At 37.8% G+C, this 18001-nt stretch overlaps 1 protein-coding gene across 1 annotated transcript; it reads right to left on the bottom strand.

The window, feature by feature from the left end:
* Positions 1-219: 219 nt before the first annotated feature.
* Positions 220-13375, bottom strand: LOC113056302 (protein FAM117A). The gene is made up of 8 exons (XM_026222947.1): positions 13054-13375; positions 12216-12355; positions 10885-11001; positions 10608-10691; positions 6562-6690; positions 6290-6440; positions 1826-1946; positions 220-1429 (listed from the first exon to the last, which is right to left on the bottom strand). Exons 1-8 carry the CDS (start codon positions 13154-13156, stop codon positions 1249-1251), a joined length of 1026 nt encoding a protein of 341 aa, XP_026078732.1. The 5' UTR covers positions 13157-13375; the 3' UTR covers positions 220-1248.
* Positions 13376-18001: the final 4626 nt, after the last annotated feature.

Raw genomic sequence — 18001 nt, 5'->3', positions numbered from 1 at the left:
AAGGTAGATAGAAGCAGCAGGTATAAAACTAAATCATTTGAAATAACAGATTAAAAAAATAACATACAAATCTGGTTTAGTGCATATAAATAATGTTGATGGAATCAGATTAGCACTTAATTTTCTTTTGATAATCTTGACAGTAAAAATCACTGTATGTTATTTCTCATAACATCACCCACTTGGAATTTAGTAAGAAAGAACAGACATTAACCTGACTATTGTTGCTCAATTCTATTTTATCGGTTCTTAAACACACTACAGACATGCAAGAATTTAAGAGATAGAAAGAAAAGAGTAAATGTATCATCAATGCACACATAGTTTCCCACGTACTTTCCAATGTGAAGGCAAGTTTAAACTTATCTGAATATAAAACATTTCAACAAAAGCTTAAAAAAAAAAGATGTGCACAAATGAGCATATTGGATAAAGAAAAACTCTTGAAGTCAGATAACGTCACCATTTACATTCTATAGCTTATCTTTAGCAAAAATATATGTGCAAACAGTACAGAGCTCCTAACTAATCGTACATTCACAAACAGATTAATCTAAACTAATATAAAAATAACATTCAGTTGTTCAAGGTATACCATGCAAATATTCTTTAGACACACAAAAAACACTCTACTTTTGAAAATATATAAAGGGTGAATTTAAATGTACAATTAGAGCATGACTGTAACATTCACCTCAAATAAGAACATAAATATACCTACTAACGTGGTCTATGACTGTAATAGTCCACCCACATACTTTCTGCAATAAACTTTTCAATAATCAAAATTAAAGATAATATATTTATATAAATGCATTTGCCAAAGTCTTTTTTCTTTGTAACACTGAAGTGGGTGGTAAAATGCTGATTTAAAATACAAGCATTTCCTTAACAGTACCATTGGCGTATTCAGCATTCAGTATCTATAAGAAAAGCCTTCTCCTTATAAAACTGCCCAAATTATTAATCCATAAATCTATTAAGTCTGTCATTCCAACAGGATATTTTCACCAGTCTCATTGACTCAAAGAAATGTGGTATTTCTTATTACAGTTTCTTTTTAAATTAGAAAATAAACTTGTACTTTTTCCACCCGTTAACAATGAAAAATATCATTTTTAAAAGGTCAGATACTAGGCAAATGCATTATTAAAAAGTGAAGTACTGAGTGTTTTATTTTTTTCCCTATCTCTCTCATGCAGAGTAACAGATGCCAAATTTACAGGTTTTGCTTTTGTTATTAACTCCTCACTGTCCCACCCAGCAGGACCCTGGAGAAACTGAGAGGCTGCAGATCAGGAAGTCCACTGGAGGTAGGAGGGGCTTCGGGAGATTGACAGGGCAGAAGGCTGAGCCTGTGTGTGTGGTGAAGTTCACTTTGTTGGGGTCGGGGCAGGAGAGCATGTACACGTGGTCCAAACATGGAAGGCTGAATTAGAGGATGGGGTGGGAAAAAAAATTTCACAGGATGCTCAATAGTCAAGACTGAGTTAAAGGGATAGTTCACCCAAAAATGTGACCCAAACCTGTATGAATTTCTTTCTTATGTTGAACATAAAAGAAGATATTCTGAAGGTTACAGTTGGTGGTTGCCATTGATTTCCTTAGTATTTTCCTTCCTATGGAAGTCAATGGCAACCACCAACTGTTTGATTACCAGCAATCTTCAAAATATCTTCTTATCTTCAACATAAGAAAGCAACTCATACAGGTTTGGAACGACATGAGGGGGAGTAAATGATGACAGAATTTTCATTTTTGGGTGAACTATCCCTTTAAGTACTCAGAACACCAACAGCAACCCTAGCGTTGTATGCCTACTTACGTGTTCTCTTCACACACTCGGACTCTCTCACAACCCTCTGGTGGATCTCTCTGAAAGCAGTAGCTGTTATTGGGTCGTGGTGATGAGGACAGCATTAAGATACATGAGCTGACCTCCTCAACTGAAGACAGAGTGGTATCACAGTCAGTTCACGTTAAACAAAGATACACAGTAAGGTGGCCAGATTTATGAATTGGAAACTGGGGGCATTTCCTAGTTGAGTGGTCAAAATATACTTGAAATCTCATTTGTAATTAACTAAGAATGAAAAATTTATATATATATATATATATAATATATATATATATATTAGGGGTGTAACGGTTCACAAAATTCACGGTTCGGTTCGATACGATACACTGATGTCACGGTTCGGTTCGGTTCGGTTCGATACGTTTTAGATACAGCAAAATGTAAAAACATCTCAACTTTTCAGAATGCTGCAAGCGCACCGCGGGTCATGTGACAAGAACTAACCAATCAGCTTCATCCTTTCCCGTAACAACGTTGAGAGCTCAGCCAAGATGAAGGATCAGCTTGATCATAGTTGTATATGGATTGCAATTTTGAAATAAATTTAGTAGCAGAGCTACTGCAAGCGATTTTTAGAGCTGCAAATCCATTTATCCTTCGCTGAAATTTCCGCGTCTCATGGAGAGAGCACGTCATTGTTGCTTAGCAAAGACAGACGCCTCATGAGCGCTTCTGCCCGAGCGCTTTGGAAAGGAGGAGAAAGACGCGCTTAGCGTTTTCCATGCGTTTTTAGGCACGAACGGCTGGTGTTTAGGCTGGTGTACCCTGTCATGTTGCAGATGCGACATACCGTTGTTTATTTATCCACCACTCTCTTGCCATCACCATTATAGCTTAAAGGGAATCCAAAGTGCACCCAAACACCAGACCTGTTGGTTATTGGAGGATCTTCTCATTTCTAGTCTGTTAAACGCATTGGCTATTTTGCAACGAGCCTTCAGCGCGTACTGAGTGAGCGAGCGCCTGCTGAGTAGCCTAACATAAACATATAAGATGGTGTTTTTTTCTTCTTCGGGAGTGTCAGGGGCGTTGCCTGTTACGTTGTTTGGGTTATTGGGCTACCTTGTTGAACGCATATCATTATATTTCTCTCTCTCTTTTTTTTTTTTTTTTTTCAAATATAATTAAATACTCCAACGAACCGTTCGGTATACATAATGCGTACCGCGTACCGAACCGAAAGCGTCGTACCGAACGGTTCAATACGAATACGCGTATCGTTACACCCCTAATATATATATATATACACACACACACACACACACACACACATATAAATACAGGTGCTGGTCATATAATTAGAATATCATCAAAAAGTTGATTTATTTCACTAATTCCACTCAAAAAGTGAAACTTTTTTGTGAATATATTATATTCATTCATTACTAGGGATGGGTATCGTTAAGGTTTTAACGGTATTACTACTCTTACCGATACTACTTAACGGTCCGGTACTTTAACGGTATTCTTATTGGTACTTTGTGTTGTGTTAGGCAGTCGAAAACTTTGCATTTCTCTGTCTGCACAAAATGCACTTTTGAAAGATCCTTTGACAGATTGCTTGTGTTTCCGCCCTTACATGCAAAAATATTGCATGTAGCGCGCAAAAGACACGATATGTGAACGGCCCCTTCGCGTGTGTGTACGTGTGTGTGACTGACAGACACACATCCACGGCGCGCATGAGAAATCTCTTAGATCATAAAGCAAATCTCTTCGCCATCGTCACTCTTTATTACTAAGCGGGAGTTTTCATACTGTTATGTCTGTGCGTGTGCCGCGCTCGTTGTGGTGTGTGTGTGACTGACAGACAGCCTCCGCGGCACGCATGAGCGATCTCGCAAATCTCACAGACAAACGTCTTAATATGTTCGCACATTAGAAATGTTTGGTGAGATAAAATGTGCACGATAACATTATTAAGCAAAAAGTACATAAATTTTTTCCCCTCCAGTACCGAAAGCAGAACCGGTACCATCAGATCTTACTGATACTACGGTCTTTCATAATTTAGCCCCGGGGCCAGTTTAAACCGGGTTTCGGTACCCATCCCTATTCATTACACACAGACTGATATATTTCAAATGTTTATTTCTTTTAATTTTGATGATTATAACTGACAACTAAGGAAAATCTCAGAAAATTAGAATATTACTTAAGACCAATAAAAGAAAGGATTTTTAGAAGATTCCATGGTCCTTAAACCAGGTACTGCACCACTGTGTGCAGGTGCCAAGTCCTGTTGGAAAATGAAATCTGAATCTCCATAAAGTTGGTCAGCAGCAGGAAGCATGAAGTGCTCTAAAACTTCCTGCTATACGGCTGCGTTGACCTTGGATCTCAGAAAGCACAATAGACCAACACCAACAGATGACATGGCACCCCAAACCATCACTGACTGTGGAAATTTTACACTGGACCTCAAGCAACGTGTATTGTGTGCCTCTCCTCTCTTCCCCCAGACTCTGGGACCCTGATTTCCAAAGGAAATGCAAAATTTACTTTTATCAGAGAACATAACTTTGGACCACTCAGCAGCAGTCCAGTCCTTTTTGTCTTTAGATGCTTCTGACACTGTCTGTTGTTCAAGAGTGGCTTGACACCAAGGAGTGCGACAGCTGAAACCCATGTCTTGCATACATCTGTGTGTAGTGGTTCTTGAAGCACTGACTCTGGCTGCAGTCCACTCTTTGTGAATCTCCCCCACATTTTTGAATGGGTTTTGTTTCACAATCCTCTCCAGGGTGTGGTTATCCCTATTGGTTGTACACCTTTATTTTTCTACCACATCTTTTCCTTCCCTCCTCTCTATTAATGTGCTTGGACACAGAGCTCTGTGAACCGCCAGCCTCTTTTGCAATGACCTTTTGTGTCTTGCCCTCCTTGTGCAAGGTGTCAATGGTCGTCTTTTGGACAACTGTCAAGTCAGCAGTCTTCCCCATGATTGTGTAGTCTACAGAACTAGACTGAGAAACCATTTAAAGGCCTTTGCAGGTGTTTTGAGTTAACCCTTGTGGATTGTTCAAATTCACTACCCTTTCGAGTTGTTCGTGGATGAAAACATCCACTCAATTATAGGGGTGCTCCGATCACGATCGGCCGATCGTTATGCGCATCTCGTCAGTAAAGCCGGATAATAGTTTGCTCTATATTCCTCTTAACTTTTATCCTTGAAAGTATTTTAGCATTTGCTGTAATACTGTAAAGAAAAACCGAATTGTCAAAATCAAAAAGGTTTTTTGGACCCACTTTATATTAAGTGGCCTTAACTACTATGTACTTACATTTTAATTAATAATTTAGTACAATGTACTTATTGTGTACATACATGTTTTTACATTGTACATATATTTAAAAAAAAACTACATGTAATTACATTTGTATTTAATTTCTGTAATAACATTTATAATTACACTGTTGACCCATACTATACACCTTAACCCACCCTTAAACTTACCCATACCTCCAACCCTCTCTCTAACCTTACCCCTATCCCACCTCAATAGCTGCAAAAGTGTTTTGCAATACAATATGAACACAATAAGTGCATTGTACTTATTTTTTTATGTAACTACATAGTAGTTAAGGCCATCTAATATAAAGTGGGGCTGTTTTTTTTTTTTCAAATACACCATATTACAAACCACACCAAATTAATATATACACTACATACGCAACATGAATATTTGTACACAGATCAAACTAATTCAGAAATATTTTTACTAATTCATTTTTCTATTTTAATGTTTTTTTTAAATAGCATTACAGTAAACGTTGTCTAATTGAGTTTTCACGTTAAATATTTTTTACAATTAATTGTTAGTAAAACTATCAAACTAAACATTTATTTGTTTCATAAATAATCCATGGTATTTTCAGGAACAGCTTGTTTAAATTCTAAACAAGGTGATATAACTATAGTATAACTACTATGAGGGCGAGTAGTACCAGTACACTGAACTGGAAACCATTTCTTTCGGACATGTCTGATTTAAGAACAGATGAGCTGATAATACTGCACATGTGATTCAGAGTAAAGCTTCCAAACGATACATGACTGACTGACTGCCTGAAGGGGGCCAATCTGGCGAAATGTAAGTATTTAATAACATAATGGATTATGCATCGTAAGTAGATCATGGTTTCTGCACTGATGAAGACTAATTTATTGACTTTATATCTTCAAGACTTGTAAAACAAATGCCTGTACCTGTATTTGGGTGCTTTAGCTGCAAAACTTAACTATAAGAAACTTAAAAGATCATGTTGATGATGTTTTAACTGACTGAATTCATGATGACTGAATTGATAGGCTTGCCATCATTACGTCATCACATTATGGCGTCTAAGAACTTTTTTTTTTTAACTAGTTCATTGAAACAAAAGAAGCAGTTTGTGGAAAAGAACTGGACTAAAGAAAAAGAGACCTACCAGTGTCGAGTTCTAGAGGGCGCTGTGGAGAGCAAGATGTGGATGAGGAAGAAGAAGAATGGGAAGCTACAAGGGAAGATCCAATCTGAAATCCACTCCTGGAGCTCAGGTGTGGAACAGGAGCTCTGTGGCCGTCAGGAACCTCATACAGCTAAATAAAATAAAAAAAACCCCACAATATTACAATTATTTGATGGTTTCCAGTTTGAGTCTACAATTTTCCATGATATCAGTCTTCACAATCAGTTAAAATGATGAAGTGCTAAACCTACTCCACAGTGGTGAACTGATGAATTATGTGTGAAGACTTTCTCCAGCTCCTGATCTAGTCTCTCTTCACTTTGACGCAAGCGTGACGACAGTCGAGTCAATGAAGCAGGTGGGATTAATAGAGCAGGGGACTGAGATGAGAGAAAACACATAGTGGTATAAGTTTGATTGCATTAGCATTATAATTGTTACCTTTTAGTCAATCATTTTTCAGAATCAGAATGAGCTTTATTGCCAGGTATGTTTACACATTCAAGGAATTTGTGTTCGTGACAGAAGCTCCGCAGTACAACAGAATGACAGCGACAGAACATAAAACACATTAAAAAGGAAAAAAAATTGACAATTGTATGTGCAGGTATATAACAAAAGGCAGTTTTGTATGTACAGGGATATTATGTGCAAATTTGAAATGTCCTTCAGGTCCTGAGAGATGGTGGTGCCCAGGGAACCTGAATGACTCCACTGCAGTCACAGTGCGGTCATGATGGGGATTGGGGGGTGGGGGTGAGTAGGGGGGTTTCTCCTGAAGTCCACTATCAGGATTTGATCAAGTTGTTAACTTTTATTTTTTATTTTTTTTATTAAAAGACAATTTTGTTGTGTCTAAGTCAAGTACAAGTCCTTAACCAAGTGAGTTTACATCTGACTCCAGCAGAAACTGGGAGTGCGTGCTGATATTCAATTAACCGTTATTCAGTGTGATGAAAAGAAATACAAATAGTATAATAATATATATATATTTTTTTCATATTAGATGTTTGCATAGCCCCTTAGTGGGCCCCGGCCCCCTTGTTGAGATCACTGCTCTAACATTAATAAAATGTAAACAATTTCACTAATATTAATACATTTTTTGTATGTTTACTTAGCTGGAGCGAGGACATGTTTCCTACATTTTCATCCCCATAATGTATTTAATTTAAACACTCTTAAAAAGCATGTAATGCATATTCAAACTCAAAAAATTATGGAAAGTTAGCATGAAAAAAAGACATACATAAAATGAAAGGATCTTATATTTTCAGTTCATGCTAGATGGTGTGATTTAATCAATCTCCCAAGCCTGGTATTAATTTACACACACACACACACACATTATTTATTTATATTTACACAGAAAGGAAAAGCCAGATCAACATACTGTAAAAAACAGCCCACCACAGTTTGCTTTTTGTGCATGACATTTATAGGTGTCACACACACACACACGTTTTTGTGTTTTTGGTTTTTATACTGTACAAACTGTATATTCTATCGCCCTACACCAACCCTACACCTAACCCTAACCCTCACAGGAAACAAGTGCATTTTTACTTTCTCAAAAAAAAAAAAACTCATTCTGTATGATTTATAAGTGCTTTGAAAAATGGGGACATGGGTTATGTCCTCTTAAGTCACCCTCTCCTTGTAATACCTGTGTCATACCCATGTCATTATGCAAAGTTGTGTCCTGATATGTCACAAAAACAAGAGCACATAGATATGCCATAAACCGATCTGCAACTTGTTGTTCTCCAATGTGGAGAATGAAGGATGTTACAAACACTGGTAAATGTAGCCACAGGGGGATATTTATAGCACATTTCATTGTAAGCAAGTACAGCAATATGCTGCATTCCTGTTAATGTGACTGACAAACTTTGAAGTGAGTTTACTTTACAGTATATCTGATAAAGTGCTGTGTGTGTGATGTTGCAGATTGCTTGTCTACAATTTGGTGCAACTGTAAGATATAATGGATAAAAAAAACTAACAACAACAGCCATAAAAAATATCATATAACTATGTAAAACTAAACTGAAATTAAAAACAATAATACCTAATGAAATAAGATAATGAAACTGTTATAAAATCATGAAACTGTAATAACCCTAAGAAGTGTGATATCTGTTTGCAGCTGGCCAGCATGTGTACGAAGCAGAACAGTTTTTGATACAACCACTCTTCCTGTTACTTTTTGCAATCCTCCTCACTTCCTCTAACAGTTGTGTACATGTGTCAGAATATGGCACTTTAGTGCACTTGAAGTCTTCACACGCAGACCACTGAACTTGATGAGCATCTAGAAGCTCATCAGAATCAGAAGAATGTGCTTCCCTAGGCTATAATACAAATAGAATTGTATTCTAATTTTACTATAATAATACGTTGCAACATACTGATACATGACATGCAGTGGCATAGATTTCCACGCAAGTATTTTGGGTTCATCTTTACATACATGCCTACACATAGTATGTTTTATTAATAAGGTGTATACCTGAATTTCGCCTTCTTTTGGAAAAAATTGGATATGTTGTCCCCGCTTTGATCGGACAGCTAATATTGTTACAGCACTCTAAGCCATGACTACCTTTACTGACCAAAGACATCTTTACTGATCAGCGGGATTAATTTGGTTAAGGTTAGGTATAACGGTGGGCTTTGGGGAGAAAGACAATTAATGCCTCGATGAAGCAGCATCCACTTCTGATTTGCTGTTTTATAATGTACTACAATACACTGAGGTGTTTTGAGTATCAAAATACATTCCCATAACCAAGTTTATTGTTCATTGACTACTATAAGCACAATTAAACCTCTACAAATGATTCAGACTGGTCTTCAGCGGACCCAAAAGAGCCCATGTTACACCTCTCTTTATCTCCTTGCACTGGCTACCGGTTGCAGCTCACATCAAGTTCAAGACCCTCTTTTAACTCACTTTTACGAATCTATATCCTCTCCAGAAGTCTGAGATCTGCTAGTGAGCAACGCCTCGTGGTACCATCACAGAGAGGCTCAAAATCACTTTCCAGAACATTCTCATTCTCCATTCGTGGCTGGTGGAATGATCTTCCCACCCCTATCTGGAATGCTGAATCCCTGACAAGTTTCAAACAACAGCTGGAAACTCATCTCTTTCTAAACTATTTGGCTTCATCGCAAAAAAAAAAAAAAAAACCTTTCTCCTTATTTTTTTCTTTATTTTTTTCTAGCTTGTACTTATTTCAACAATGTCTAAAACCTGGTATTACAAGCACTTCCTGTGTCTGTTTGCCCCTTTAAGAAGAACAGCTTTATGTATCTCCCAATTGTAAGTCACTTTGGATAAAAGTGTTTGCAAAATGACTAAATGTAAGTGTATGCAATTCATTGGTTTATTTCCCCTAAAAGTGTAAACACTGAGCCTCCCGGGCACCATCAAAACATTAAGAGCGGTATGTTCAGATCCATCAATTTCTTTCCAGTACTGCTGTCAAACAATTAATCATGATTAATCATATCCAAAATAAAAGTTTTTGTTCATATAATATGTGTGTGTCTACTATGTATATTTATTATGTATATATAAATACACACACATACAGTATATATTTAGAAAATATTCACATGTATAAATATATTATTATTATTATTAGATACATATATTATGTGAACAAAAACTTTTATTTTGGATGCGATTAATCGTGATTAATCGTTTGACAGCACTTCTTTCCAGCGCAACCAATAGGGCGAATTTGGGGAGTGGCTACTGTAGCAGGCTCAGCAAGAGGGTGTTTGGCCAGGGTGGGACCATGGAAATTTGGTTACAGAAGCGCAGGCCAAAATTGGAAGACTTGCAAAATACAGACAGACCACGGTGTAAAACAAGGTTAAACACTGGTGGTGCTTTTACAACATGAAGGAATGTGATGGAATGTTTGGGTTTCAACCAGAATGCTGAAATTGCAGAGTTCCTCTTTGACAGGAAAGCTAAACGTAACTTTGTCTGCCACACATTTTGACTGTCAAGCCCTAGATAAAATCATAAGATAGTGTAAAGACAAGAACAATCATATGGGCTTGATGAGTGCAAGAAAAACTGCAAGGTAATGCTAGTAGCAAGGAAATGGCATACTTCATTTTTATTTCAATTTTACCACAATGAGACAGATTCCAAATAGCTCTGTTTGATCTCATGTTGAGGCTGAAAAGGGAAACGTGGATTGGGAATGAGGAACCAGGGAGCATAGAAGAGTTTCAAAGAGAGAATGATAGTATGTGTTTGTGCGTATATTAGTACCTGATGTTGGTTGTGCAGTTTCTCTTGATTGCCAACCAGAACGCCTGACCTTTTCTTCTGTTGCAGTCGTTTCAGTCTGAAAAACTTAAAAGCAAAAACAGTGTAAGGATAGAAAAGAGAACGGAACCAGCAGACATGTTCTTATACAGATGCATGCAGTATGATGTAGATATAGTATTAAATCTTACATGACTCACAATTCACGCAACCACAAATGAACTATCTATAAGTTTCAAGCTATTTTCAGGAGTGAAGTGCCATATTTATTGAGACTTACTGAATCTGCACATACGTCAGTACCATCCTGAAGACATTCTGAATTTCCCCATGATGCGGAACGTTTGTGAAATCCAACAGCTGTTTTTTCAGCTCCAGCGAACCAAGCGTGTGGTGTCTTTTACAGAAATAACAACCATTATAAATCACATAAAACTACCGTTCACAATCGTAGTTTGAAGTTTATACATCAACTGTGTTATATTTGGCTGGCTGATGCTTTAAGGGTTCACTGAATTATGTTTATTGATTTAGTCACCATTTTTTCAAAACGTATTGTGCCAGGACTGAATATGTGCAACATGAAAACAACTGCGATCTAAAGCACAGAAATAAATAAACAGTTAATGACTCCTGTCATATGATCCTCATGTAATCCTATTGTACAGTCATATGATCTACTTTCATGGTGCATTTTTGTGTTTTTTTCAAAGTAATTTGTAAAAGTAATCCTTTGACCATTTTTTTTTTTTTTTTGGAAACTAGTACAATTAGACATTTTGCCATTAACCAGCACCATGTGCAAATAAGACCATAGAGAGACCAAAACAAGACAATTTAACAAGTACAGCAAGTGGGTAAAACTGTCTTAAGTCGATGATATAAAGATGATATAAAAAATGAGGAACAGAAAACAGATGATATTTAAAAAAATAAGAAAAGCTGATACACACATTTTCCCTGCAGTGATGCAACCTAGTTTGAGCAAACAGTGGTACAGTGATGAAGTCAGAGGATAACACAGACTTTTGGTATATACCATGGAACTGCATGGACCCTTTTACACTGCTATTACCATCTGTGCTGAGTGAGCAGGGTCAGGGAAATTTACTTTTAAAAATAATGCATTACGATATTGCATTACTCCATAAAAAAATAACTTATAGCATTACCTAGTTACTCTTTATGGAAAGTAATGCATTATGTTACTTTTGCCACATGGGCTGGGCTTGCTAATTTTGTTAAAAAAAATTATTTAACTGGAACTGTAAACACCAAAAGAGAAGTTAATAAGTTAAAATGTCTCTGCACCTCACTCCTAATTTATCTCAATACGGAGACAGGAAAGGTGTCAGTAAATAAATGGGAAAACAAAGTAGCTTGCGTGACTTATTTGAAAATTAACTCTAAATTTAAAAGCAATGCGTTACTTTACTAGTTACTTGGGAAAAGTTATCTGATTACATAACTCAAGTTAACTGTAATGCATGGGTGAGTCAGCTCAACTCAACTAATGGCTGAACAGTAATATGGGACTAGAATTGAATGTATGTTAAAACTATAATTCGATTCAGGGCCACATGATTAAGTCAGAAGATTGAATCCCTTTACCTGGGTGGATTTGTCTTCCCTGTCATGTCCGTCGCCCTCTTTGGGCCACTGGCCTTGCAAGTACGGTCCCACAATCGCATCCAAAGATACTGTGCGCCGAATCTGAGTCTGCAATCGCCACTCTGCTTGGGTTCTATTACCTGAGGAAACAAGAAAGCTTAAAAACACCTGAAACCAAAGTGAGCACAGCAAATTGCATGGACAGAGAACAAGTACTAATTTCTTCAATGAGGGGTAAAATACATGCATTCATCCTATATATAAATTTTGTGTTAAACTTTACAAATCACTGGTTTAGATCATAAAAATGTTTCTAATAATGATTTATTCTAAATGATATTATTATTAAAATAACAATTTGACCTGTAAAGATTAGCATGGTTTCCATAATGTCTTAGTATTTGGATTGTCTGTCCAGTAACACTGGAGCTGATATGAACAAAACCAGTTCTCCAGCATGACCTGAGATGTTTCAAAGAGCATCTAGAAAAAAAGTTAACTCAAACGTTTGAAGTAAGCATACAGCCAATGTTTATAAGTAATATTATACTGATGATGAAGGTGATAATGATGATGATGTGTTGCTTGCTATGCACCAGTAAATTCCAGAAGAAAACTGCAGAGTGTAGATAGATTAAATTCACTTAAATGAACATATATTCTAAGGTTAATTAAATATTTAATGTGTTTTGATTTAAAGCATACAAAGACACAAATTAAAGTACTAATGCAGTTGCAAACTCAATGATTCACATTCCATTTCCTGTTAACCTTCAAGAAAGATGTTCAGTGGCTCAGATCATGTGTGATAGTTGCTGATGTGTATTAAATACTTCACCTGGATTGATATTTTTGACGGCAGCTCCAGCTGCTTTGTGCAGCGTGAAGGGAACAGTAGCTTTGAGAGGCTGGAGACCTGATCCGTTCCTGGACATCTTCATCTCTTCACAAACTCTAGCGTCATTAGCACATTTTTCCTTCTTTAACTATCTATTTCCAGCTATCTGTTCATTCTAAATGTTTCTCATCTAGTTTCTTAACTAGACCGATAACTAGAATATAGTTGATCGTATTCAACTATACGATTATAAAGTTAAGAGAGTTATTTGCTGCTCAACACCGAGCTGGTTTCTGAATCTCAAAAAGCTCTGTGTCGGATCTTTCATTCATTTTAGGAAGTGGGCGGATACCTTTAGAATTCGCCTTTTGATTGGCTAAAAGAGACAGTTGGGCAATGGTAATTGGGTAATAAGACATCAATCCAGAAACGGTATAAACATTTTTGGCTTGATCTCAAAGAATTCTATGAACTGCTCATTTGCAGTCTCTCTCTCTCTGTCTCTCTCTCTCTCTCTCTCTCAAACACACACACAAACACACACACAAAATAAATTCTAACTAATCTAATACGTATAAGTATGCTAAAACTTGGTCAACCAACTTAATAGTGTGCAGTCTGTTGTTCATATAGAAACTTATGAAATGAGTTGCGTGTGGCAAATTAGATAATATATTTGAGGTATGGCTGTGGGAATGTTTTTGCTTTCTCATCCAAAGCTATAGAAAGAATTCAGAATTCTTATATACATACAGATTGTTCATTTTAGGTGAACTATTTCTTTATATTCTTTCCTAGTTGTCAAATGCAGCTTCATCTTCAAGGCTAAAAAGGCTAAAAAATAAATAAATAAAAAAATAAATAAAAATCTATTCCATCTACTCTAGCACTCTCTATTCTAATTCTATTCTTTTAAAAAAAAATAGTTGCCCCCTTTAGACTGTCTATTAATTTACTTTTTATTTTCTTAAAAAAAATGCTTGTCTAATCTTTTTGTATTCTAGCTGTTTTCTTTTTATTTATTATGTAATAATAATAATAAAACTACATGTACTGCATTAAAGTAACTGAGACTTGTTATAGCACTTGTATATCATTGCTCTCTTGTTGATTCTGATTGATTCCATTGTCAATTGGGAGCTAATTCATACTTTACTAGGGGGAAAAAACATATTTCATATCTATATAAATGTGGTATTTCTTCCAAGGGTGTAACAGTCCCGGTTGGGTGGGTGTCTTCACCATGTATTGTTGGAGATAACTTTTCATCAGTGGTGGTTTGCATAGGGTGGAGTTTGTGTGAGATAACACCTTCTGAATATTTACATTAATTGTTGTCTTATATTCCTTCAGCAGAAGAGCTGTTTTGTGGTCAGTGTACTGACACATTTGTCACATTTGTTTGAAAAGTCCATGCGTATTATCTTTCTTTAAAATAAATTGGTTGCAGAGGTTGCAGAATTGTATTTACAGAAATAATGAGAGACATTTTAGACCCATTTAAATAATTATTTAAGACTTTGATATAGATTGATATAAAGTGATTCAATAATGCTTTTTGGCGTATTTCATTTTGAGTTTCACTTGAAGAAAACATGCTTTCTCTGACCCCATCCACATCCAACAGGAAGAGCTGTTCTTTTGCCCTTTGTGTTTTGTAAATCTATCTTTTAGGATAAAGTCATTTTGAAAATCAAAAGTCATTTTTCAGCTTCACTCAAATCAGTCAAAGGTCACATCTTTTTGGCAAGCATATTTTGAACTAGCAGACCCCATTTTGCATTTAGACACTTATTATTATTTTTTTTACTGCAGCAGTCCAAAGTGAAAAAAATGGTGCTGACCTTTGACCCATAATTGACATTTGTTCTTTGTTTGACCCCTGGGCCGTGGTGACCCTAAATTTAAGTCCATTTGTAATGAATTCCAAAGTGACATCTGGAGTATGCTTAAATAATGTGTTCCGTCCATATGAGCATATAAACTTTAAGAATATGAGAATATGAACATTATGAACTTATGTGAGACTTTATACCATAGGCTTTTTTACTTGGTCCCACCTAGCAACCACACAGCAACACACAAAAAAACTCAGAACATCAATAGCAACAGCATAGCAATGCCCTGGCAACCACCCAGAACAACCTAGCTAATACTAGAATTTTCTTCAGAGAAGGCCAGATTTGCGCTTCCAGTTCAATAAATGCATACATCAAATGGTTAGATGAAGAACACTGAACATGGTTTACATTGAGGGTTGACACAACACCACTTTACAACTGAAAAAGGAAAACTTTTATGTGTTTGTCACACTCATGCTAAGTTTGTTCAGTTAACATGGACTTCCTGGAGTTTCTGTCTCTCTTTTCCCACCTCTCCTTGTTTGTGATGGTTTTTGTCATTTTGTTCGGTCTTCCAATAAAAGGGCACAACTAGAAGTCAGTGGTTAAATTGTATTTACAATACTGTTCCAGTACAGTACCTACCAAATATTCTGATGTTTGCAGCTCATTTAATGGAGGACTGTTTCCTGATTCTGGGAGACTAGACTACAATGCTGGCTGTTCTGACTCACAGTCTGTAAGTACGTTTAAATATTTAAAAGATTTGCAACTGATGATTCAAATGCGAGTTTTGAGCAGTCTAGAGTAGGTGTGGTATCCTGATATATTTATGCTATAGTTAACGGCAGTTCCACTCCACACCACAAGAGGTGCAGTTGATCTCCTGGATCATATGGGTCTAGGCGCGGGGGATGTAAGCATTATAGAGGAAGTGATAACCTGTTACGCTAGTAATCAATAAAATACTAAGTACAGTTATAGTGCTTGACTCACTCCTTATATTACTGAAGTTACCACAGTAGGGGTTGTTGTTTGTCATTTCTATGATCACAAATGCAGACATGGTTTTATGTTTAAACGGCGCAATGCAAGGCAACACATAAAAAGACAGTATAATCGTCATTATAATCCGTAATTATGTGCCCAATGGATGCAACAAATGACACGTTTGTAATGGGTTTTAATGTTTTTCCTCGTCACGCTGAGACACACAACTGTCAGGGAATGGATGACAGGAAGCAAAATGCAAGTAACAATTTATTGACAGAATATAATGTAAGGCTTCAGCTGACGGCGGGTGGTGCAGAGACCTCGATGGACAGCACAGGATGGGTGAGATGGTGAGTAGAGTTCGCTGGTGAAAGATAATGAAAGATCCAGATGATGATGTAATCCATAGCGAAACACAGAACCGGAACAAACCCATGAGATGGAATGCTGAACAGGAGGGAGACAGACATGCAGCACGGAGGAGTGCAAACAACGACATGCAGCTGCCGCTGGTCACTGATGATCAGCGGTAACGCCACATGAAACAATCAGCGTAACGACATCAACATGAGACGAGTAGGAAACAATGCATTAATGAATCGTGACAGTACCCCACCTCCTAGAGACGCCTCCTGGTGTCCCCAGACTTCCTTACCTGTCGATTGTAATCATCGATAAGGGAGTGATCCAGGATGTCACTAGCAGGCACCCAACTTCTCTCCTCCGGACCATTACCTTCCCAGTCCAAGTACTGAAATCCGCGTCCCCTCCATCTCTTGAGTCCAGAATACGATTAACCGAATATGTAGGTCCGGGGCAGGCGGATTAATAAGAGAACGAAACACAGGCTTTATCTTTGATACATGAAAGGCGGGATTAATTCTCCTGTATGCTGGAGGAAGATTAAGGTGGACTACCACTGGACTAATGATTTTGGTGACAGTGAACGGGCCAATGAATTTGGGAGCAAGCTTATTGGAAACGGAGCGGAGAGGAATGTTCTTGGTAAAAGCCACACTTTTTGACCAACAATGTATACGGGAGGCTTAGACTGGTGGCAATCGGCTTTAGCCTTGGTGCGCGCACCCACTTGGAGTAGAGTCTCGTGGGCTCTAGTCCATGAGTGGTGACACCTCTGGACAAAGGCGTGAACAGAGGGGACCGCGACTTCGGATTCCAGACTAGTAAAAATTGGTGGCTGGTATCCTAAACTACACTTGAACGGAGATAGGCCTGTCGATGACACTGGTAACGTATTGTGGGCCTACTCCACCATTGACAAATTGACATTTGATGGTTCCAGGAGGAAGGGTTCTTGGAGACCAAACATCGCAACACCCTCTCCAAATATTGGTTGGCTCTCTTGGTTTGACCATTGCTCAGGGGATGAAACCCTGAGGACAGACTGACAGTAGCTCCCAGCAATCTACAAAATTCTCGCCAAAATTTGGACACAAACTGGGGTCCCCTGTCGGAAACCACGTCTGTCCGGAGACCATGTAAGTGAAAGACATCTACGACGGTCAGTGCTGTCTCCTTGGCTGAGGGTCATTTGGGCAAGGGAATAAAGTGGACCTCTTTCGAGAACCGTTCCACCACAGTCAAAACAACCATGTTGCCCTGGGATGGCGGGAGGGCAGTAATAAAATATAGTGCAATATGGGACCAGGGTCTCGAAGGGACCTGCAGCGGTTGAAGTAACCCATTTGGGGGTCGATTGGAAGTCTTACCAGTGGCACAAACCGAGCAAACAAAAACAAAACTGTGAACGTCGCGAGCCAAAGGTGGCCACCAGAATCGTTGGCTTGACCAAAAACTTGGATGACAAGCCACATTGGAACAATGCCCCCACTGAATGACATCGTACCGTAATCCCTCTGGCACAAATAAACCAATTTGGTGGGCAACCGGGCGGATGTGTTACCCCTTCTAAGGCCATCTTGACCTTCAATTCGACCTCCCTCCCTGCTTCCATCTTATTGGTCAGATCGTTCTGTCAGGGAATGGATGACAGAAAACAAAATGTGAGTAACAATTTCATCCACATCCACTCACTGCCAACCCTTTGCCATCTCCTTGCCCCCCTCCAGAGCCCCAAACATCCTTCACTCTGC

This window comes from Carassius auratus, chromosome 37 (assembly GCF_003368295.1).
Source record: "Carassius auratus strain Wakin chromosome 37, ASM336829v1, whole genome shotgun sequence".
In the NCBI taxonomy this organism is placed as follows: Eukaryota; Metazoa; Chordata; class Actinopteri; order Cypriniformes; family Cyprinidae; genus Carassius; species Carassius auratus.
The sequence above is the reverse complement of the archived record's forward strand: the minus strand, read 5'-3'. Positions and strand labels throughout refer to the sequence as shown.